General features: G+C 39.6%; 1 protein-coding gene and 1 pseudogene across 3 annotated transcripts in view; one reads left to right on the forward strand and one right to left on the reverse strand.

The window, feature by feature from the left end:
- LOC129503608 (60S ribosomal protein L32-like) overlaps positions 1-13,090 on the reverse strand; it is a 64,924-nt pseudogene extending 51,834 nt beyond the window's left edge.
- Positions 13,091-15,036: 1,946 nt separating this feature from the next.
- The window catches only part of GSK3B (glycogen synthase kinase 3 beta), a 201,336-nt gene continuing 190,838 nt past the window's right edge, over positions 15,037-25,534 (forward strand). The window contains exon 1 of one of the 3 annotated variants that reach the window (XM_055315880.1): positions 15,037-15,911. In XM_055315880.1, coding sequence (XP_055171855.1) covers positions 15,824-15,911 — 88 coding nt within the window. In that variant the 5' untranslated portion in view covers positions 15,037-15,823. The remainder of the gene's footprint in view (positions 15,912-25,534) is intronic. The other 2 variants (XM_055315878.1, XM_055315879.1) reach the window with 2 other exon arrangements.

Raw genomic sequence — 25,534 nt, forward strand, 5'->3', positions numbered from 1 at the left:
ACAGAGAGAGAGAGAGAGAGGCAGAGACACAGGCAGAGGGAGAAGCAGGCTCCATGCACCGGGAGCCCGACGTGGGATTCGATCCCGGGTCTCCAGGATCGCGCCCTGGGCCAAAGACCGGCGCTAAACCACTGCGCCACCCAGGGATCCCTTACATGCTAATCTTAAATGCATAATTTCAAGCTACCTTCAGCTCTCTGAATACTTCCCTACATACACTTCTCGGATTGCACAATCTCTTCTCTTTGCCTGGTATGGCTTTTCCTTTACCCATTGGAAAACTGACCTTTGTTTAAAATCGTGGTCTACAAACTATCTGAGTGAGTACTTTTCTGAGACTCCCAGGTGCTCTCAAAAGATTTATTAAGATTCATTTAAGGAAATATTGGTCATTTTCCCTAAATTATTACTTTTATCTTCAAGTATTAGACACTACTAATGAATAAAAAATATGTTATAAAAATAATGAACCACAAACATAGCGAAATATTAATGGGTTTACAAACTGAACTATAACTCTCTCACAAAAATCCTTTCTGGTTTAATATTTGGCACTTCCTATTACTCTGGTGGGGATATTACACAGGAACACACATTCCTTGGAGCTTTGTGCTTTTCTCCCATTTCCTTTCAGAATTCCATCCTACAGTTACAGCAATGAAGCCAGTCAGAGCAATCATGGTCGTCTTGATGGCCACAACCAAATGAGGGAGACAGACACTCTGCATTCTGGAATCTCTTTTTTGGATAATCCATGGGGCTTTAAATTTTTTTTCAAGTTTTTCCCCCTCCGAGTCAAGATATTCAATAGCCAAGAAACAGAATGCCATTTTTTTTTTGTAGCTTTCACATTTACCATCACTATTATATAAAAACCTAAAGATTTTTATTCTATTCTGGAATGTGAGTCCTATTTCCATATGAAGAAGAAAATTTTGACCATTTCTGATTTGATGCTGGCTAATGAGCTCCCAAGCTTTTGTTCTGAATGAGAACTTCTCAGACATATATCTATTACATTTTTTAAGGATTTTATTTATTTATTCATGAGATACATACAGAGTGAAGCAGAAACATAGGCAGAGGGAGAAGCAGGCTCCATGCAGGGAGCCTGATGTGGGACTTGATCCCGGCACTCCAGGATCATGCCCTGAACCAAAGGCAGACACTATTACATTTTAATGCACATAAAACAAGGCTGAATTGCCTAAAATTTGTTGTAAAGAAGTATGCTTAAGTAAAAGTATTCAATCAACACATATTGTTTTATATTAATTCATGTGAATATACTTACACTTGTCAAAGCTTTTCTCAAAAAATGTGAATAGAAATGGAATAAAAATACTATTTTTAAAACATCTCAAAATAATCTAATCAATATATTAACAACACAAGTATGTGTTATAAGCAGAAAAAAAATCAAGGTTTTATTCTCCTTTTACATTAGATAGTAAAAAGTCCTTTGGATGCTAAAATTAGAGTATTAATATATGATCTGTCAAAGGCTTGATATGAAACTTTTAATATAACCAGAGTCTACTTCACAATGGCAATATTTCAAACATGGTCCTTCTTTTTGGGTAGTTACCCATTACTTTTCCATTTGGGCAAACCTCATTGGTTGGAACAAGCACATCCAAGTATGATGTGCTTTTTACTGAGGATATTTCAACATCCACACAAGTGTGTTCTCTCAGAGGCTTTCCTACAGTGACAATGTCTTATATCTGCTAAAATACCTCCCATAATTCTCCATTGTCTACAAGACAAAGCCCAGATTTCTTGGTGGAACATTCAAAGCTCTGTCAAATCCAGTCCCAAACTGACTTTTCAACCTTATCTTCCATTAGTCTCCTCTATCAGCTTTCTGTTCTAGCCAAACTGGTTTTTCCAAAGTCAGAACAGACTCACATTGCTTTTAATTGCTCTGACAGCTCCACCCACCTCGGAGTTTACTAAGAAGGGGGTTTGTCTGGTGGGTTAGAAATGAAGTGGTGGAAAATAATTTACCTCCTCTCTCTTTTCTTCATCTTCAAATCCTAGTACTCATCCTTTAAGATCCACTTTAGATTGAAGTGTTTTCCACTCACCTAGTATAAATAGGACAGCATAAGCAATTAGTTTGAGCAAATTATGTTCTGCCTCATAAATTTTTTATGGATTCAAATGTGATTTTAAATAATTATTTATTTAATATTCCATGTGTTTGTTTCCCTAGAGGATAAGCTCCCCAAGGGCACAGAGCCCCTCATGTGGCTGGCTCATGTACCTCTTTATATCAGGTGTCTAACAGATGTCTTGCATACAGTATGTACTTAGTAGATATTGGCTAGTTTTATTTAACTCACATTACAAAAGATTATCAGTAAAAATGTTATCAAAAATGTTGGATAGCTTTGCTGAGAAATTTGGAGCCTTTGTTAAGAATTCCTTGTAATCAGAGGCTTTCTGAGGAATATGTGAATCACAGTGAAGAAATGAATTAGTTTGGGGATGAATTTCCATTAAAACCAAACAAATGTATTATAAAAATATTAAATGAAAACATTTAAGGTTAATATTTTCATCTATAAATATGCTAATATATTAACAAAATTATTCCAATTTCTGTTTTCCTTTTCAATCTTGATCCTAATCTACACGTATTTAGAATTGGAAATATGGTAACATATATTGTTTCTGAGTTGCAATTAGTCTTTACATTGTTACTGGTTGAAAATATGGGCTTAATATAATTTACATAACTACATCTCTATTATCCGATATTGTTTTCCTTTATTTTCTCTAGGTCTGTATCTTATATGGTAAGCTTATAAGCTTACCTCCAGCTTTCTGAATACCTTGTTACATATATTTCTGGTATTGTATAACCTCTTCTCTTTGTCTGGTATGTTCCTCCCTTTACCCATCTGGAAAACTGAACTTTGTTTAAAATAATTGCCCACAAACATTTTTGATCTTATACCCTACTAGTAAAAAAAATTTTTAATATCAGCTCCAATATAACCTGCATATTTATAAAACATATACTCTTGACCTAATGTGATATGCATATATAAGATATACAAGAATAAAAAGGATAAGGTATAATAAGCAATATTTAAAAATTGATTTTTAATAAGGCCTCAAACATTTTTGTTCTCAACTCCTTCAAAACTAGTAACTGTATTGATAATTGTGAAGACTTCACACTGGCATTAGCTACATCTCAATCATACTTAAATTTAGGGTAAGCTTTACCTATAGTGGATGGTAATTTCATACTTCCAAAATTCCTCCCAAGAATTTCAAAATATTCGGGCCCATTTCTTGTCAAATTTGATTAGGTCATATTGTTTTTACCTAATGATATGAATTATGGAGAGTTCCTGCCAAGAGTAGAACATCAACTTTGCTATTTTGTTTGTTCACTTACTCTTGCACTGTTAGTAAAATCTGTCATCTATATTTGTAAGAATGATTTCAACCTGTGAGGGTTGATTTAGTTAAAAGTCAAATATGACTGAAAATCCACTTAATTAAGCACAAATAAAATGCCATATATTGGTGAAGATTTAAAAAAGCAAGAGGGCACCTTGTATTTACAACCCCTTCTAGGCTGTGGATTCCCTCTTCCTTTAGGATAGCCGTAGCGTGAAGCTGTGTCTTCTTCTGACATACAGTATGAGGAGGTCACCAGTATCTACCCGTTAATTAACCTTCAGAAAGGCAATTTCTTACCTTTTAAATATAAAAATAAGTTTAATAGTTCTAACACTATAAAATATTAGAAGCTTATTGTCTTTTTTTTTTATATATAGGTTCCACGCTCAATGTGTGGCTTGAACTTACAACCCTGAGATCAAGAGTCACAATCTCTACCAAATAAGCCAGTTAGGCACCCAGTTCTAACACTATAAAATATTATATTGTTACAACATCTCAGTACATATACTCAATTTTGGAGACCAGTAGTTTAAACATAACTTAGAAAATGATCTAAGAGACATCTCTCTCCCATGCTACCATAGCTGCCCAGATGACATTATGATGTTGTCTGTTTACATGTCTCCACTCCACAAAAGCTCCTCTAAGACTGGAACAAGACAGCAGTCATCTCTGAATGGCTTTTATTTATCTCTATATTTCTGTATTCTTAGGTCTGGCACAGTGCCCTACAAAGAGATGAAGAGCTGAATAAATGAACTCTAAATGAATTTAAGTGAAGCTTCTTCTAGATTGTTTCTTTTTTTTTAAATTTTTATTTATTTATGATAGTCACACACAGAGAGAGAGGCAGAGACACAGGCAGAGGGAGAAGCAGGCTCCATGCACCGGGAGCCCGATGTGGGTCTCCAGGATCGTGCCCTGGGCCAAAGGCAGGCGTCAAACCGCTGCGCCACCCAGGGATCTCCTAGATTGTTTCTTTTGAGTGATTTTCCAAGAGAAATTTCCAGGGCAAGGACATAAGAGTTAAGCTATAGGCTTGAAAACCACTTTCTCTCTGTGTAAACTTGAACAAGTTACTTTTCTTGTTCCTCAGTTTTCTCATTAGTAAAATAGAGAAAAATTTCATCTATTATATAATGTGCCCCAAACATCTGCCAGGGTGCCTCAAAGGAGTTAACTTTTTTAAAAAAACATTTTATTTATTTATTCATGAGAGACACAGAGAGAGCGTGCGTGAGAGGCAGACACAGGCAGAGGGAGAAGCAGGCTCCATGCAGGGAGCCTGACATGGGACTCAATCCCGGGTCTCCAGGATCATACCCTGGGCAGAAGGCAGGCGCTAAACTGCTGAGCCACCCGGGCTGCCCAACTTTTATTGTTAATGAAGAGTACAACTTTCATTAATGGGGACTCTGAGTTGGAAATCATAGACTAAAAGTGACAAAGACAAGAAGATATCAGAAAACCTCCAGAGGGCAGCCCAGGTAGCTCAGCCCAGGTGGCCGCCTTCAGCGGTTTTCTTAAAAAAAAAAAAAAAAGAAAATCTCCAGAAATGACAAAACAAGTAATAAAATGGCAATAAATACATATCTATCAATAATTACTTTGAATGTAAATGGACTAAACACGCCAATCAAAAGACATAGGGTGTCAGAATGAATAAAAAAACAAAACCTGTCTATATGCTCCTTTAAGAGATTCATTTTAGACCTAACGACATCTGCAAATTGAAAGTGAGGGGGGGAAAATATTTATCATGTAAATGGATGTCTAAAGAAACCTGGAATAGCAATACTTATATTGGACAAAGTAGGCTTTAAAACAGACTGTGGGGTGGCTAGTAGCTCAGTCATTTAAGTGTCCAATTCTTGATTTTGGCTCAGGTTATGATCTCAGGGTTGTGAGATTAAACGCCATGTCAGGCTCCACACTGAGCAGGGAGCCTGCTTGAGATTTTCCCTCTCCCTCTCCTTCTGCCCCTCCTCTCCTGCTCTCTCTGTCTCAAAACCAATCAATCAATCAATCAAACAAAGACTGTAACAAGAGACAAAGGAGATAGAGGGGACAATCCAGTTGTAAGTATATATTTATGCACCTCAAATAGGAGCACCCAAATATATAAAACAATCAATAACAAATATAAAGGGGCTAATTGATAATAATACTATAATACTAGGGAACTTTAACACCCCACTTACATCAATGGACAGATCATCTAAACAGAAAATAAACAAGGAAACAATGGCTTAGAATGACATACTGGATCAGATGGACTTAACAGATAAATTCAGAACATTCCATCCATAAAATAGCAGAATACACATTCTTTTCAAGTACACATGAAACGGGGAATCCCTGGGTGGCTCAGCGGTTTGGCGCCTGCCTTTGGCCCAGGGTGCGATCCTGGAGACCCAGGATGGAGTCCCACATCGGGCTCCCGGCATGGAGCCTGCTTCTCCCTCTGCCTGTGTCTCTGCCTTTCTCTCTCTCTCTATCATAAATAAATAAATCTTTTTTAAAAAAAAAGGATAAAAGAAAAAAAGAAGTACACATGAAACATTCTCCAGAACAGACCACATATTACATCAGAAAACAGGCCTCAACAAACACAAGACTGAAGCCATACCAGGCACCTTTTGTGACTACAAAAGTATAAAACTAGAAGTCAACCATAAGAAAAAGTCTGGAAAGACCAAAAATACATGGAGGTTAAATACCACTCTACTAAACAATGAATGAGTCAACCAGGAAATCAAAGAAGAAATTAAAAAAAAAAATACTTGGAAACAAATGAAAATGAAAACACAACACTTCTGACACCCTTGGGACACAGTAAAAGTCATCCTGAGAGGGCAGTATATAGCAACACAGATATTTCAAGAAGCAAGAAAAATCTCAAATAAAGAACCCAACTTTACACCTACAGGAGTTAGAAAAAGAAAAACAAATGAAGCCTAAAGGCAGCAGAAGGAAGGAAATAATAAGGATTAGGGCAAAAATTAATGATACAGAAACTAAAAAAACAATAGATCAATGAAACCAGGAGCTGGTTCTTTGGAAAAAAAAATAATAAAATTGAGAAACCTCTAGCCAGATTTGTCAAAAAGAAAAGAGAAAGGATCCAAATAAAATCACAAATAAGAAAGGAGAAACCACAGCCAACACCACAGAAATACAAATAATTTTAAGAGAATATTATGAAAAACCATATGCTAACAAACTGGACAACCTAGAAGAAATGGATAAATTCCTAGAAACATATAAACTACCAAAAATGGAACAGGAAGAAAATAGAAAACGTAAATAGACTTATAACAAGCAAAGAAATTGAATCAGTAATAAAAAAACTCCCAACAAATAAAAGTCCAGAACCAGATGACTTCACAGGTGAATTCTACCAAACATTTAAAGAAGAGTTAATACCCTCTCTTCTGAAATTGTTCCAAAAAATAGAAAAGGAAGGGAAAGTCCCAAAGTCATTCTATAAGGCGAGCAATACCCTGATACCAAAACCATATAAAGACTCCACTAAAAAAAAGAAAAAGAGAACTACAATTCAATGTTCCTGATGAACATGGATGTAAAAATTCTCAGTAAAATACTAGCAAACCAAATCAACAAAATATTTAAAAAAAAATCACTCACCACGATCAAGTGGGATTTATTTCTGGGTTGTAAGTGTGGTTCAATATAACATACCACATTAATTTAAAAAGGGATAAGAACCATATGATCATCTCAATAGATGCAGAAAAAGCATTTGACCGGGACTCCTGGGTGGCTCAGTGGTTGAGCATCTGCCTTGGGTTCAGGTCATGATCCTGGAGTCCTAGGATCCAGTCCCGCATTGGGCTCTCAGCAGGGAGCCTGCTTCTCCCTCTGCCTATGTCTCTGCCTCTCTCTCTCTGTGTCTTTCATGAATAAATAAATAAAATCTTTAAAAAAAGCATTTGACAAAGTACAACCTCACTTATGACAAAAACTCTCAATAAAAGAGGTTTAGAGGGAACAAACCTCAACACAATAAAGGATATATATATCCTTTATTATACACACACACACACACACACACACACCCAGCTAATATACTAAATGGGGAACAAGTGAGAGTCCTTCCTGTATGGTCAGGAATAAGACAGGGTTGTCCACTCTGACCATGTTATTTAACACAGCACTGGAAGTTCTAGCCACAGCAATCAGACAACAAAAAGAAACGGCATCCATATCGACAAGGAAAAACTAAAACTTTCACTACTTGCAGATGACATGACACTAAATATAGAAAACCAAAAGATTCCATCAAAAATCTACTAGAAAACAAAACAAAACAAAACAAAATCTACTAGAACTGATAATTAAATTTAGTAAAGTCACAGGATAGAAAATCAATGCACAGAAGTCTGTTGCATTTCTATACATCAATAATGAAGCAGCAGGAAGAGAAATCAAAGAATTGATCCCATTTACAATTGCACCAAAAACCATAATATACCTAGGAATAAATCTAACTAAAGAGGTGAAAGTACTCTGAAAACTATTAAACTCTGAGGAAAGAAATTGAAGATAATACAAAGAAAAGGGAAGACATTCCATGCTCATGGATCAGAAGAACAAATACTGTTGAAATGTCTATACTACCCAAAGCAATCTCCACATTTAATGCAGTCTTCATTGAAATACCACCAGCATTTTTCACAGAGCTAGAACAAATAATCCTGAAATTTGTAGGGACCACAAAAGACCCCAAATAGCTAAAGCAAACTTGAAAAAACAAAGCAAACCTGGAGGAATCACAATTCCGGACTTTAAGTTATATTACAAAGCTGTAGTGATCAAAACAGTCTGATCCTGGCACAAAAATAGACACACAGATCAACAGAACAGAAAATCCAGAAATGAACCACAAATATATGGTCAATTAATCCTCAACAAAGCGGGAAAGAATATCCCATGGGAAAAAAACAGTCTCTTCAATAAATTGGTGCTGGGAAAACTGGAGAACAACATGCAAATGCAATGCATTTTTTTAAATTTTTTTAATTTTTATTTATTTATGATAGGCACACAGTGAGAGAGAGAGAGGCAGAGACATAGGCAGAGGGAGAAGCAGGCTCCATGCACCGGGAGCCCGATGTGGGATTCGATCCTGGGTCTCCAGGATCACGCCCTGGGCCCAAGGTAGGCGCTAAACCGCTGCGCCACCCAGGGATCCCTGCAATGCATTTTTTAATTTGTTTCTTACACCACACAGAAACAAATTAAAAACTTAAATGTGAGACCTGAAACCATAAAAATCCTAGAAAAGAATACAGGCAGTAACTTCTTTGATATTGGCTGTAGCAACTTCTTTCTAGATATGTCTCCTGAGGCAAGGGAAACAAAAGCAAAAACAAACTAGTGGGACTTCATCAAAATAAAAAGCTTTTGCACAGCAAAAGAAATCAATGAAACTAAATGGCACTTTACAGAATGGGAGAAGATATTTGCCAATGACAGATCCTATAAAGGGTTAGCATCCAAAATCTGTAAAGAACTTATAAAACTCAGCATCCAAAAAATAATCCAATTAAAAAATAAGCAGAAGACATGAGTACATGCTTTTCCAAGTAGGTATCCAGATGGCTAACAGACACATGAAAAGATGCTCAACATCACTAATCATCAAGGAAATGCAAATCGAAACTATAATGGGATGTCACTTCACTTCTGTCAGAATGGCTAAAATCAACAACACAGGAAACGACAAGTGTTGGTGAGGATGTGGAGAAAAGGGAAAGAGCATTGTTGGGAATGCAAACTGGTACAGTCACTCTGGAAAACAAAATAGACATGCCTCAAAAAGTTAAAGATAGAACTATGCTACCATTCAGCAACTGCACTACTAGATATTTACCCAGAGAATACAAAAATACTAATTCAAAGGCATAAATGCACCCTGATGAATATAGTGGCATTATCTGCAATAGCCAATTATGGAAACAGTCAAGTGTTTGTTGGCTGATGAGTGGATACACATGTGGTATATATAGGATGGAATATTACTCAGCCATCAAAAAGAATGAAATCTTGCCATATGCCATGATGCGGATGGAGGTAGAGTATTATGCTAAGTGAAATAAGAGGCAAATACCATAGATCTTGCTCATATGTGGAACTTAAGAAAGAAAGCAAATGAGCAAAGGGAAAAAAGAGAGAGGCAAACTTGAGAAACAGACTCTTCACTATAGAGAAGAAACAGATGGTTAACAGAAGGGAGGTGGGGGGGATGGGTTACATAGGTGGTGGGGATTAAGGTGTGCACTTGTGATAAGTACGGTATGTTGTGTGGAAGCACTGAATCATCATATTGTATACCTGAAACTAATTTCACACAGTATATTAAATAACTGGAATTTAAATAAAAACTTTTTTTAAAAAGGGCACAATTTTTAAAATGGCTCTTGATATTACTGCCAAATTATTTTCCTGCTGATGCTTTCCAGTATAGTCAATAGATTGCTTCATCTCTCTTAGACATAACATTGACGCCTTTACATGGTAGTGTCAGTAATGACATCGAAACCTACTACCTAGGGAGGGGCAGACTTCAGATATTGCTTCAGAACCTCTATAGATGCCCCCTTTTTAGTTCCCTCTTCTGCTCAGCCCTGAAATTGCCACCTTGAACCCCTGTCTAGCATCTGCTACTTATTTTTCCTGTGGAATACTTATCAAAATTTTGACTAAGGGTGCCTCTGTAAGTTTCGGTTTATTAATTCCTAATCAAATTGAGAAATTTCATTTTTTTCTTTGGTTCTTCTGCAATTCTACCTTTGTTTTTCCTTAAGTGTTTTGCTTATGTAAAAGTGGAAAATGAAGATAATACTGGAAAGCACAGAGATAATAAAGATCATCCAAAATGCCATCAAAATTAGTATTTCCAGACATCTGTGTGCTTGCATGGATATTTCTATGTAAATGAGATAAACGTTACTTTTTCATGGAGGGCAGAGTAATCTAGCAGAAAGAGACTGAGGTATAAATAAATCCTATCCCAGCTCTGCCAGTTTTTTTTTTTTAAAGATTTACGTATTTGAGAGAGTGAGAGAGAGAGAGAGAGAGAGAGACAAAGAGTGCAGACAAGCACGCACACACAAAAGTGAATGGGGGGAGGGGCCAAGAGAGAATCCTCAAGCAGATTCCCTGCTGAGCACGGAGCCTGATACAAGGCTCAGTCCCATGACCCATGAGATCATGACCTGAGCTGAAATCAAGAATTGGACACTCAACCAACTGAGCCACCCAGGTAGCCCCTCCAGCTCTGTCATTTACTTATTACGTGACCTTGAGTACTTATTTTTTCCTCCATGTATTAAAAGAAGGGCTAATAATACCTATTTCTTGGGGTTTTGAGAAAATTTAAATAGGTACTCAATGAATATAAATTTATTTTTCCTTTTTAAAACTTTTCTTCAATTTATTTCTCCTTAAACATCAACGTTTAGGTGTTTAATATATTTTGACTAAATAAATGAGGTATTACAAAGAAGAGTTTCCTTGCGGACTTCTATTTGGAATGGTTGACTAAGTTCATCTAATTAAACTCATATTCTATTTGCTATCTTCATTCTCAAACCTGCTTATATTTTCTTCTAGTTTCAATTAAAAATGCAGCTAAGTGGGGTGCCTGGGTGCCTCAGTCAGTTAAGCACCTGATTCTTGATATTGGTTCAGGTCATGATCTCAAGGTCATGAGATTCAGCCCTGAGTTGGGCTCTGTACTCAGCAGGAAGCCTGTTTGAGGTTCCTTCTCCCTCCCCCATACCCCTGCTCATGCAGGCACTCTAAATAAATAAATCTTTTTTTAAAAAAATGCAGCTAAGTGAGACGCCTCTGTGGCTCAGTGGTTGGATGTCTGCCTTGGGCTTTTTGAGGGGAGCCGGCTTCTCCCTCTGCCTATGTCTCTGCTCTCTCTGTCTCTCATGAATAAATAGATACAATCTTTAAAAAAAAAAAGGCAGCTAATTTTAAGCAAGTCGCTTACTGTAGTGTACAGTAAAAACAGAATAGTTTCAAGTAGTACTTCCTAACTGCAAACTGCTATACAAATTTCTTATTACTACAAAAGTTAGTTCATTGTGCATTTTAATTCATGATTATTATCTTGTGGCCACATTCATCAACCTCTTTTTTTCTACTACATCACTCAGCTTTCCTACATTTGTCTTTTTCTAATCCTTTGGTTTACTGTTACTGTGGCTCAGAATCACTGATCTCTGCAAGGAAGCATTTGATGAGCCCTGGAGGAAACCAGAGATATGTTCACAAGATATGTTCACATAGTTCAAGATGTAAGGCTTAGACTTTAAGATAAAGTAAAAAAGACCAGAAGAGGTGAGGACTGTGTTTGAAAGAGAATAGAGCCTAGGAACAGGACATCTGAAGTCTAGCTGTTACTTTAGCTACATGGACTTTAGATTAAGTTAGTAAACCCTTCTGGAATTTCCCCATCTGAAAAGTGGAGGTGGTAACAGTACTTACATCATAGTACTATGAATTTGAGATAATATGTGTGAAGTTCTTAAGAACAGTGCTTGGCACATTGTAAACACTTAGTATATATCAAATATTAAAATTATTATAAACTGTTATGTGGTTAACATCAGGTGGGAAGATAAAGCAAGAGTTTGAAAGTTCAGAGAAACACTGAATGTTAATTTCAGTAGCTCTATTTCATAAACTTCTCCCTTCTTAAGCCCTAATTCTAGATTGAAATACTTTTCTTTTTTCCTATAAAATTTCTCTCTTTGGGTCAGATTTTTTTTTTTAACAGTATCAGTTCAAAATACTTGAAGGCAGTAACAGTAAAGCTACTAATTACAACCTTAAGTTTGCTATTTTTCTACTTTATTGTACGTAGAAGAACAGCCGTGTTTCCAATTTGTATAACCTAAACATTTGTTACTCACTTTCCTGCTGGTATAATTGGAAGTAGGAGTAGAGAGTAAAGAGGAAGGCAGGATTCAAAGCTTTGCTTCACAACATTTTAGGTACCAGAGGCAAAGGTCTTTCATAATGCCACAGAGAGATAACATTCATCTGACAAAATTGCCATGCACTGCATTTGCTTTTAACATTTTTATCCATTTCTGTGACATCCAGAGACCTTATGTTTTCTTTTAATTGCAAAGAGCAAGAGACTCTATTGGCTATAAAAGCTATGCTGAGGTTTAATATTACAAATCGACTGCATGTTGGCCAGGTCTCTACCTGGATATTTTGAGTTTGGCCTGCAGGGTTCTGAATATTGGCTGCTAACACTTAAAAATCCAGATATCTCGCACAAAAATCGTTTTAGGGTTTCTCTGGGGGGGGGGGGGAATCGTATCTCAGAGTATTGGACCCACATCCCTGTGGGCAACAATCCGCTGGTGCTTAACAGCCGCTCTTTTCAGTTACAGCATGGGCACTAATTTGCCATATTTCTTATTACTCTTCATTGTTTCACACCAGGCCAGTTTCATTCATTTGCTTTCTTTTTCCGGGCCCCGTAGGCATTTGAGTCTGTAAACCCTATCTGGACTTTTCCTGTCTCCCATCAAAGCTTACTTTGTTCCAAGTCCCTCGCAAGTTTTTCAAAGCAACGGCGAGGTAATCTGATGGACTAGGAGTATTTTCACATGTGCTTTCTGGAGATAGTATCTTCACAAAAAGGATGACTCTGCAGGTGGAAATTACAGGCACCACGGGATTACGGTCAGGATGGCAACTGTCCATTCTATCTCTCTCTCTTTTTTTTTTTTTTGCTATCCTGGTTTAGCCATACCTCACGGTCCTCAGGCAAACCTAAGGAATTTGGTTCTCGGCCGAACAATGCACGCGGGCTTCTGTGTGAAACCTACGTAACTAGAGCTCTTACGGTCTGCCCTAGTTCCAAAGGGCAGAAGGCCACGGGCTCTTCTGAATCCCCGCTTCCTCGGAGGCTTCAGGATATCCGGCCCGACGGCGTTTCCCCATACCTGTTCTCGGGGCTCGCTCTGCGCCGGGCCGTCGCGCCCAAGGAGCGCGCGCATCCAGCATGAGCTCATTTCTCAGGGGCGTTTCCAGAAGGCCCAGCCCGGCTGCGCACGGCAGGCGCAGGCGGCCTCACGTTATCAAAGGCCCCCGCCGCTGGGCTGGGCTGGGCAGGGCAGGGCGCGGGCGCCCGGGGGCGCTGCCTGTCTGTAAGCTTCCCTCCTACTTTAGCGTCTGAGGGGGCTCGCGCCCGGCGGGGCAGGCGCCCCGGACCCGTCTGGCCCTTTCGGGGAAGACGCTGGTTCTTCGGCCGCGCTCTCCCGGGGCGGACGGAAGGCTCCGGCGCGCAGTCTCGGCGGGCGGGGGAAGCCCCTGTAGCAGCTCTGTTCGCTTGAGCGCTCCGGGCCGGGCGCCGCCGACCGCAGCAGTTTCGGACCCGCTGCGCACGCCAGCTGCGGTTTCCACAACGACCGAGAGCGGCCGCAGACCAGCCCGGCGCACCGGCCGCCGCGACCCCGGCGCGGCTCCCCTCAGCTCCTGGGGCCGCCGCCGCCGCCGCCGCCGCCGCAGGCGGAGGGCCAATCACAGCGCAGCTAGGTCTTGCGATTGGACGGCCCTGAGCGCTGATTGGCTGCCGCTGCGGGCTTCGGCCTCCCTCCTTTTCCCTTTCGCCCCCACTCCAGCTCCAAAGCTTCGGGCCAATGAGAAGGCGCTTTGTAGACGTCCTCCCTTTTCTTTCTTCTTCTCCCCGCCTCGGCGAGGGAGGAGACGTCCTGACTGGCCAGACTGTCGTCGGAAGCCCCCGTCGCCTCGCCAATCCCCGAAGCAGGTACACTCCCAGCGGAGTTTTCGGCCAATTAGCGAAGGCGGCCGGGGCGCCCAGCCGCGCCGTTTCACCAGTGACTCCGGGTTTCGCCGTCCTTAACTCCTCCAGCCTTTCGGTGAGGGCCGGCGGCTGTGATTGGCCGCCGCGGCCATTGTCGGATTCCCCCGCTGGCCAGCCGCGGGACGAGCCCCGACCTTCTTCTCGTTCGGCGGCCTTCGGCACTTTCCGCTCTTTGGGCGTGGACTTCCGGCGACACTTTGTAATTGGTTCCTCAGGCCGATCGGCTTTTTCCGGGAGGAGCCGCAGGCAACCGACGTCCGTGATTGGCTGTGCCTCCGGCCTCGGTGCCGTCGCCGAAGCGGGCGGGCGCGGACCTCGGCCGGCGATTCCCAGACGCCTGTTACGCGGGTGGCGGGGCGCTGGGCGGTGGAAGGCTGGGTGGGGGAGGAAGGAGGCGGAGGCCGAGTAGGAGGGGGGAGGGGGAGTGGGGAAGAGCTAGGCGGCTGCGCAGACGGCGCTCCTCACACAGAGCAGCCCCCGACCCGGGCGAATGCAGGCTTGTGCTGCCGCCGCCGCCGCCGCCGCCGCCGCCGCCGCCGCCGCCGTCGCCCGGGCCGAGTGACAAAGGAAGGAAGGAAGGAAGCGAGGAGGAGCCGGCCCCACAGCCGCTGACAGGGCTCCGGGCTGGGGGCAAAGCGCGGACACTTCCTGAGCGGGCACCGAGCAGAGGCGAGGGGCGGGAGGGCGGCCGCGCTGGTGCCGCGGACGGGGGAGGGGGCCCCCGGGGACGGAAGCGGTTGCCGGGTTCCCATGTCCCCGGCGTATGGGGAGCAGTCGAGGATCCGCTGCCTGGGGTCTGAAGGGAGCTGCCTCCGCCGCCGCCGCCGCCATGGCCGCTGGATCCAGCCGCCGCCTGCAGCTGCTCCTGGCGCAATGAGACGAGGAGCCGCCGCCACCGCCCGCCTCTGACTGACTCGCGACTCCGCCGCCCTCCAGCTCGCCGGGCCCCCGCCGCCAGCCCGCCGGATCCCGCCGCCGCCGGAGCCGCAGCGTTTCCCGTCGCATCACCGAGCCACCCCCTCCCTCTCCCTCCCTCCTTCCCATCCCCCCTTCTTTTCAAGCGTGAGACTCGTGATCCTTCCGCCGCTTCCCTTCTTCATTGACTCGGAAAAAAAATCCCCGAGGAAAATATAATATTCAAAGTACTTCTTTTCAATCAAGTATTTGCCCCCGTTTCACGTGATATTTTTTTAAGACCCCCCCCCTCCCTTCTTCCTCCCTTCCAAGGAAACGGAGGGGAAAGAATTGTATTTTTTCCCCCCCAGCCCCAAATCATCTATATGTTAAATATCCAAACTGGTCTGTCTTGAAGGAGAAATACATCACTCGTTTGTTTTTTTTTTTAATTGTACAAAAGGAGCGAAAAGCCAAGAGGACGAAGTCTTTTTTTTTTTTTAATCTTCTCCTGGGAGAACTTAATGCTGCATTTATCGTTAACCTAACACCCCAACATAAAACAAAAGGAAGAAAAGGAGGAAGGAAGGAAAAAGAGGGTGATTCGGGAAGAGAGTGATCATGTCAGGGCGGCCCAGAACCACCTCCTTTGCGGAGAGCTGCAAGCCAGTGCAGCAGCCTTCAGCTTTTGGCAGCATGAAAGTTAGCAGTGAGTATTGATTTTATTTTACGCCCCTTCTCCACCTCACCCTTAAAATAAGAAACCTTTAGTAACCAGGATCTTAAAACATTAGACCTCCTGATACTAATAATCAGAGGTATTGAAAAGGGCAAAAACCTGTCTTAAGTCCAGGGTTAGGCAGCTCCCTCTTTTTCTCCTCCCGCACCACCTCCCAATCCCCCCCCCCTCCCCCGGTCTCATTAACCTTGAATTGAGAGAATATGCTTTTTATTTGGACGATTTGATTTGGAACTTGTTTCTTACACTTTTTGTGCGGTTAGTCGTCAGCCTTATCAAGTGTGCTTGAGTGTTTCCATGTTAAAACGGCGATGAAAGTAAATAGTTGCTCATCCCTTCGGGAAAAAAAAAAAGAAGGACAAGACGATTCAAATTATTATGTACATTTGCCGAGTAGGTGTCTTTTAGAAGGAGGGTTATTTCAGCTTAGGCCTCGGGGATTATCGTAGTTTCGTGTACTTGCTAGAAACACTGTAAGTGTCACAGTCTCCTGACATTTGTTTGTTGCCTGTGTGACTACAAAGTATTTGTTCTTAATCCGGAGATGAACTTGCTCAGTAACTCGTATTCACGTTTGGAGGAGAGCCTCGAGTTCTCCCTTTAGAAAGGGGTCCGTGGGAGCTGATAAAGACCCAGTAGCAGTTGTATTGCTAACAGGCATTGTTTTAATTGGATACACGATTTAATGTTATCTCTTAACCTCCTCGTTTTGACACTACCAATTTACCACTATATAATTTATGTTTAATCAAAAGGTAACTTGGAAGTAGGGCCAAGTTTTGATTGAGGTTTGTCTTGTCATGTTGCCAAATACTAAGTTGAATGTTAATTGTCACTGACTCATCATTAAGTTCAGTTTTGGGGTGCCATTTGCATTCAGCACTTGTTCAATGATCTGGAGTTCAAGGGACCCCTTCTAAGGACTATTTACCATAGTATTTAAAATACTCTTGCATTGGTTTCCTGCCGCAGTTAGATAAAACTATGGATTTAGTTATAACAATCTGGATTTAGACCTTTCTGTCACAGGTTTTGCAGAAAGCTGTAGTTCGGGACATAATAAGGTATTTGAGCTTGTGTTCAGGGTTGTTGGTAGACTGTACTTTGTCCCAGATTTGTGCTAATAGTCTGTGTTCTTGAGGTGTTTGGTATACTAAGTATCTAGTGTTCCAAAGTATCTCTATTTGTAGATATGTTTATGTGGTATTTAGCGACAGCTTATTTAAACCGCACTTCCAGAATTTGACAAAAATATCTACATTGTTTCCTTATTCCTCTGGAAGGGGGCACAGTGAGGGCAAAGAAACTATTTTGCTGCCTAGGATAAGGAAAGAACGGAGATTTTTAAAAACAATATGTAAATACTGTTATGTGAAATTGATTATATCCTTAAGCAATATAAACTTACCACTTTTAATTGAGCTCAGGATTTCGCTTCATGTTGCCTTTTGGACATGGCTGAAACAGGGTGGTCTAAGGTAGTAGCTGAATAGCAGGTCATTTTTTAAAGTTACTTATTTTTGTGATTAGTACAGAATGCAGGATATGTGAAGAAAGGGGCTGATGATGCATTTTTCAGAGAAGAATCAAGCTTTCTAAGCACTTCATGGGGTCATTTGAAAGGAATATTTTAAAATTCTGGGGTAATTTTCAGCTATGATGAGGCAAATCTTATAATAGCTACTTAAGAGCCTCTTGTGGTACTGGAGTGTTTGTATGTTTTTCATCTTGGTAATATAGTTTAAAAACCACTTGAAATCAATTTTAGGTAATTATTTTATTAGATCAATTTCAGAGAGCAAAACAGAATGGCTTATAATGTTAATTTTTGGACTTTTCATTTTGTTTCCAAGATTTCCTTTGAAAATGACTCCTTAATTCTTGGTAATGTGGATGTTGACTGAGGATGGAGTAACTCTTGTAAAGTGCATAGGTTAAAGGTGTTTAATTTTCTATTCTCATATGGGTCAACATTTAAAAATTGGAGTTCAATGCTAATTCTGTGTTTTTGACAACCTTAACTGTAAGGATTTTTTTTTTCTTGTAAGGACATTTTAGAAGAAAGAAGTATCTTTAAACATTTGTTACAGTGCTACTGTTTTATAAACGACCCTTGTTCAAAACAGAGATATGTAAAGAAATTAATGGCCCCAATGGCTTATCATTTAGTCGTAGAAGCAGTATGGTACAAAATATGAAAACAATAGCATGATGACTGCAAGATTATAAATACAAATAGAATGCTTTGTTCAGAGGGATGAAGAATACAGGGGTGAGGCCTTCGGGTTGGAGAGGAAAGAAAGACTTGCTGCCGAGATGTGTTTTAAGACTGGTGTTAAAGGAGGCAATCACTTGAATTGATAGAGAAGCATAAAGGATTCTAGATGGAAGGAATGGACAGAGGCACGGAGATGTTGGTTTTTCTATGGCAAGTAGATAATTTTTGTACTTACCAAGCAAATTGGTAAATTTGAATTAAAGGGGCCTAAATAGGAAAATAAGAGATAGGATATGGGAAATATGTTAACCATCGCTGATGGAGAGCAGAGGGGGCCTCTAAAGAGTTTGGATGCAGTTCAAGAGACATTGGAATTTATTGTATGTTGATGAACAAGATATTTGAAAGTGATTTGGGCAGCTGTGTTAATGGATTACAGTAGACATTAGAGCCCTTTTAGGGAGACAGTAGGGTGTGTTGTGAATCATGAAGAAATATAAAATAAAATGTGAAAGTGGTATGAAAATAATGCATTTGAGAGATAGTGTGAATGAGGAACTGGCAGGACTTTGGATTGGATCGAAGGGAAATGTTTGGGAAGGAGTCAGGAGTTAAAAATAAATTCTGATGTTGTTGGTCTGGAAGACTTGACCGTTGAGTTATATTGTCAATTGTAATGGGAAAGTTGAGAAAGTGCTGAGATGAGAAGGTAAATGAGTTCACTTTTTAAAAATTTGATGTACAATAGGTTCCCTTGAAGTTCAGCAGGCAGCATTTGGTTACTGGCAATGATATTTAACTTTACAGTCTATTAATTGCACAATTTCTAATTTCTCTTCATCTAAAAATGTTGGATTTATTTTTGGGAGCAGTAAACTAACGGTTTTTACTTAAATGCTTTCTATTAAAGTCTTAAGAAAGAAAGTAATTTTTTATGTAGATTCAAAAGCCTCACCCTTGATCCTAGTTATAACAACGGTTCCATGGTTTTGAAAAACAATGGAAATTTTTTGGACTAAACTATGACATAAAAACTTTAGGTATTTTAAATAGCCTTTAGTTTAATCTTTGGTATGTTTAAGCCTATTTTTCTGAAATAATGGTTATTCTTAGGTAAACTTTGCACTGAAAGTAATGATAATAATACAAGTAAGAATAGTTTTTATTTGGTTTGTGAAGGCTCCAGCAGAAATTAAAAGTTGGTTTTTTTAAGATTTTATTTATTCATGAGAGACACACAGAGAGAGGCAGAGACATAGGCAGAGGGAGAAACAGGCTCCCCGCAGGGATCACGCCCTAGTGGAAGGCAGACGCTCAACTGCTGAGCCACCCAGCCATCCCAAAAGTTGATTTTATAAAAATATTTTTTGCCTCGTTAGTTGAATTAAGTAAGCATTCATCCCAAGTTTATATATTGACTTATTTATTTTAAAGATTTATTTATTTATTTTAGAGAGAGGGAGAGCATGAGCAGGAGAGGGAAACTCAAACCAACTTCACACTGAGGGCAGAGCCTGAAGTGGGGCTGGATCTCAGGACACCAAGATCTTGACCTGAGCCTAAACCAAGAGTAAGGCGCTTAACTGCACCACCCCGTGCGCCCCACATTCATCCCGAGTTTAAATCATGTATTTAAATTGTATATCTGAAATATTTTTACTTACTAAGGTGAAACCAGTATTTCTTTTTGGTTCACATCCAGATGCAAGTGTTATTAAAAATATCTTAACAGCTATACAGTTCCTCCTGTAGAATTGTGTGATATTTTACTCAAAGAGGACTGTCTATGGTGATTATGATTAAAATATTAGTAATAAATCCTTTTGGTATACTATTGGCAAAAATTTAGCTGATTGGCTAGGTTTAATTTTTACATATAAGGTTTGGAAAAGAGGAAAAGAAATCAGTGAGAATCACTTATTTCCTCATATAAAACTTTTACATCAATTTTTTTAATGAAGAGAAAATACATAATAGTAGTTGCATATTACTACTGTGCAGTATTTAGTTGTATTAACACCAAAGACTACGTGGCAATTTAGTTACTCTGTTCCCAAGGTAGTTTAATCTCCTTGCACCTAAAAATTAGGTTATTAGAATTTAGCTAATTTCTAGATCATTCGCATTTATGTGGATGAGAGCTTGTGTATGAAACTGAAAGCTTTACTTTCATTAAGTTTCCATTCCTTTTCCGACCAGACCTTTCCAGAGTTGTTAAAACACTAATACTTTCTCATAGGAATTGCATGCTCTCTTGTTGCATGTACCTGTAGAATGCTAATTGTGAAATGACTATAAGACACAGGTACTAGGACAAAACTTCAAGGGAATCCAGAGATTCACAAATCAATTTATGGCTGATTGGGAATGGCATTGAGAAAATGAGGTGACATTCATTTCACTGGTGTAGGGAAAATCAGTTCTTGCACCCTGTGCCGTCTGCCCCTCGTTTTAGACTTCATTTGGAACTGTGAGTTACTGTTTTGGAGAAACAGCAAGGCTGGTGAAGCCAGAGCTTTCTAAGTGTCAGCAGCAGGTTCTGAGACTGGAGGATCTCAGTTTTTGTGTATGGTTTATGTATAGAGAATGCTGTGAAACAGGAACTTGCTGACCTATGCCACATTTCCATACTTTTTAATGAGACTAATGGGATTGTGGGATAGGGATAGAGATGGGCAGACTGTAAATCTGTGCTGTCTCTTGTGATGCTCCACCCTACAATGGAGAATGGAGGGACAGAGCACGTGGGTGTGACTGGAGTATATGCTGGTGCTAACAGGACCAACCTGATTTCCCAGATACTGTTATAAAAACATAATAACCATAAGTAAAGAAATTTGTTGGAACATTTAGCATCATTTTCTGGCATATTTTTGGGTGGGAGGTGTGGTGGAAAGGGAATCTTCCATGATTTCAAGGGTAGAGGTATTTTTGTGGTGTACAGGTTTTAGAGGAGAGATTGCAGTCTTTGCTTCTGTCTTGGATTGTACAAATCTTGGTAATGTGAATTGCCTTTGAAATTGGTTGAATGTGATGTAGAACTATATATTCACATGAAGACCTCTGAATAGTACAAGGAAAAACTGACAGTAGAGTTAAAGGAGAACAATTTGTTTTCCCTAAGGTTTTTACCATTAAATTGATTTTAAAAAGGGCATTTATGCTATTCTGTTTATTACTGAGTTTTCTGTTTTCAAAAATTAGTTAATACACAGCACATGGACATTCAGAAAGTTATTTCAGTGTATACTGTGTCTGTAATGTGCTTGGTCTGATATAAAATATGAAGATACAACTCTGTAGATTTGGATTCTTAATTTACAGCCCTCCTTCCCACGTTTGCTTATGTTTTAGGTAGAAAGGGCTACTTTGGAAGGATATGCATGTTAAAATTTGGTGAATAGTTGAATCTTATTTTTTTTGCATTTGAATAGTTTTCTTTTTTCTTTTTTTTAAAAAAGATTTTATTTATTTATTCACGAGAGGGGGGCAGAGACACAGGCAGAGGGGGAAGCAGGCTCCATGCAGGGAGCCTGATGTGGGACTCGATCCCAGGTCTCCAGGATCTTGCCCTGGGCTGAAGGGGGTGCTAAACCGCTGAGCCACCCAGGCTGCCCCTTGAATAGTTTTCTGAGAAGCATTTTGGTTTGATTAGATTGAGACAATGATGTATTTTCTTGTTTTTCAGTTCATTCTCTCAAATCAACTTTTCCTTTGTCTTCAGGGTACCATGGCCAACTGTCATATAAAATATAAATCTCTTAATATGTTCCCTTTTCAACATATTTTGGAGTTATTAATTTCTTGATTGTCCTTTGAAATCAATTTAATAATAAAAAGTAAACACTTATGATGGAAGAGGAACTGTTTTCCTAGAAAATTGTATTTCAAATGGTGGTGAAATTTAAATGAATTTACAGGCCTGGGATTGAACAGACATGCCCTAAAGTCAGAGAGGTTGGTAGGCAGGCAAAAATAATAGTAACACTGGTATGAAGCACTAATGTTATCTTTTTCATTTTCCTTAATTATATCATGTGAAATCTTTGGCTTTTGAAGCTAAAAATAAATAGGCTACTTTAATAGAAAGTTGAAACAAATAATAATGTGATTGACATGTGATATGCCTATTGAATGTTTACTGTGTTCTAAATAAGCATTTTGCCAAATTTTTTATATACAGTATTTCAGTGTAATCATAACTGTAACTCTACAAAGTAGCTAATGCTGTTATCCCCACTTTAAAAAAAATTTTTTTTTCATGGGAGACATAGAGAGGCAGAAACACAGGCAGAGGGAGAAGCAGGCTCTCCTCAGGGAACCCGGAGCCCCCCCAGGATCATGCCCTGAGCCAAAGGCAGACGCCCAACCTCTGAGCCACCCAAGCGTCCTTTTTATCCCCACTTTAGAGATTAGGTAAATGAAATTTAGAAAGGTGAAGCAGTTTATCCAAGATTACATGGAAAAAAGTTGCTTTGCTAGAATTTAAACCCAGGCATTCTGATTCTAGAGCTCTTGCTCTTTATTGTATATGTTTTAGAGAATTGTAATGGTGTTACCTGTTACTTGGATTCCGGAGATAAGCTAAAGTGCCTTTTGCTTATAGGCTTGTTTTTCATTGATAATTAGTATATGTGTAAGACTTTCATGATTAGTACTGCTTTTGAAATTAGTTTCAGGCATGCCTGTTAGCAAATACAGTACTTCAGTTTTTATAATTTTATATATATATTTTAAGATGTTATTTATTCATGAGAGACACACAGAGAGAGGCAGAGACACAGGCAGAGGGAGAAGCAGGCTCCATGCAGGGAGCCCAATGTGGGACTTGATCCCAGGATCCCTGGATCACGACCTGAGCCAAAGGCAGATGCCCAACCATTGAGCCACCCAGGTGCCCCAGTTTTTATAGTTATATTGAAAAAAGTAAATTCTCTTAAGATTTCAGGAAAATTTAAGAAAAACATGAGAGTGGAAATATTAGGAATTTTATGCCAGTCTAAAAGAAAAAATAAGTAACATTTTTTTTAATGTTCAGAGAACTTTTTATTGAAAAGTACTGATTGTTCATAAGTAAATCTGGTATATTTATATTTTCAGGTAATATTAGAATGTGATTCTTCAAATTAGCTATTATTAAGGATTATTATTTCTATCTCTTCCTATAGGTTGTGATGTGTTCTAAGTGTTCTCTTTCTCCTTTTAGTATTTGATACCAAACTTCGTGAGAGTGTGTGTGTGTGTGTGTGTGTGTATATGTGTAATATATATATATAATTTTGCGATTTAATGTATATACAATTAGTTAAGTGTCTCGGACATTTGTTATAACTGTGAGTCTTCAGGGTTTTTTTTTGTTGTTGTTGTTGTTTAAAGAATAACAGCAGTGCATCAATGTGGAATTGGGTTGTTTGGAACATCACTTTTTTTTGGAATTGGTTGGTATTTGGCAATCAGGAAGTAAACCAAAAAGGCTCCTGAACATCTGAAATCCCCAGACAAATGGTGCAAATGCTTTGTTCATCGTTGGTTTTTTAGGTTGTTATTTACAGTTCTTTATATTATTTAACACAGTTGTAATTCATTCAATTGCCTGTTTTTTAAAAACTGCAAATTAGAAGAGAATGAATGAGCACTGATACTAAGCATTACACCTCCTCGAAAGAATAGAAGGAAAAGCATGCATGTTGGGATTACTTAGTGTAGGCTTACAAGCTTCAGGAGCAATAACTCTGATAATTGTTCAAAATATTGACCTAGAGAAGGTTAAGTTCTCTCTCTTTTAAAAGGGCAGAAGGATACCTAGGGTTCTGCAGTAACTTCTCATTACATCAAACATTCTCTAATTTGTTGGTCACTGAAGTGATGAGAAAGATAACTGGGTCATCACTGTCTGGTTGACCAACTTTATTTGTATTTCAGTGATATGGATAAAGGTATTAAAGTTTTTAATATATTGGCCGAGATACTTTAATACTCAGCAACAGCGTTTTATCTTATTTAAGGTTGTTTATTTTTTTTTCTTTTGTGGTATTATGGTGTTGCTGTTTGGATTTTAACCTGCTTTTATCTTCCATTTGTGGAATGCTTAGAAGGCACTGCATAGGGTTATTTAAGTTTCCTTATATATTATGATTAGGTGTTAGAGAATAACTACCAAACACACTTAAGACTATTAATGAGATTGAAAAGGTGATCTTTTCAATTGTTGATCTGAAGAAAAAGGACAATTGTGGCAATCCGATCATCTTTTGGAAGCTTAAGAAATTCTTAGGGGCTTACTTGGCTAATGCAGCTAAAAAAATATTTGGTGTTTTAGATTTTTTTTTTTTTTTCCAAGGAAGGCTAACCGATCTTAAAAATGTGACTCCTGGGGTGCTTGGGTGGCTTAGTTGGTTCAGCTTCTGTCTTCGGCTTAGGTCATGATCCCAGGGTCCCTGGGCTCAAGCCCTACATTGATTGGTGTTCTTACTCAGCTGGGAGCCTGCTTCTCCCTCTCTCTCTCTGCCAGCTGTTCCCCGTTTCATGCTTGCTCTCTGTCAAATAAATAAAAATTAAAAAAAAATATGTTAACTCCTTTTCCCCTTATTCCATAAAGTCCGTTAATTCTTTTTTTAAGCTGCTTTTATTTTTCTTCTTCTTATTTTTTTTTATAAAGGGTGTGTGTACTCAGGGTTAAGGGGTAGAGGGAGAGAGAATCTCAAGGAGGCTTTATGCTCAGCATGGAGTCCCCACTTGGGGCTCAATATCAGGACCCTGAGATCATGACCTGAGCTAAAATCAAGAGTTGGAGCCTCAACCAGCTGAACCACCCAGGCACCCTAGTTAATTCTTTTGAATTGATTAATCCTTTTTCACGACGTGTGTTGAAGTTACTGAGCTGAGTCAAATTACTATTTTTAGATTTTTAAGTCTGTAGAGGCAGCATCTAAAGAATTTGAGGTGCTGGAGTTAATGCTTGGCATCAGACTGCCAGTATTGCAGGTGTATTTGCTGCTTGATTGGAATTTCAGTTTTTACGCCGTGTTTATTAAACTCTGAAGGGAATGGGGAAGGTTTGAGTTGGTAGGGCTTCAAAGATTTTATTTATTTATTCATAAGAGACACACCGAGAGAGGCAGAGACCTAGGCAGAGGGAGAAGCAGGCTCCATGCAGGGAGCCTGATATGGGACTCGATCCCAGGACCCTGGGATCACAACCCGAGCCCAAGGCAGATGCCCAACCACTGAGCCTCCCAGGCATCCCGGTAGGGTTTCAATAATAGTACATGATTGTATATATATATATCATATTTATATAATTACAGCAATAACCACAATATTACTAATTGGCTGTCATAGATAGACAATTACATGCTAGTCTTATTTACATATC

Source organism: Nyctereutes procyonoides, unplaced genomic scaffold, assembly GCF_905146905.1.
Source record: "Nyctereutes procyonoides isolate TBG_1078 unplaced genomic scaffold, NYPRO_anot_genome, whole genome shotgun sequence".
Classification (NCBI taxonomy): domain Eukaryota; kingdom Metazoa; phylum Chordata; class Mammalia; order Carnivora; family Canidae; genus Nyctereutes; species Nyctereutes procyonoides.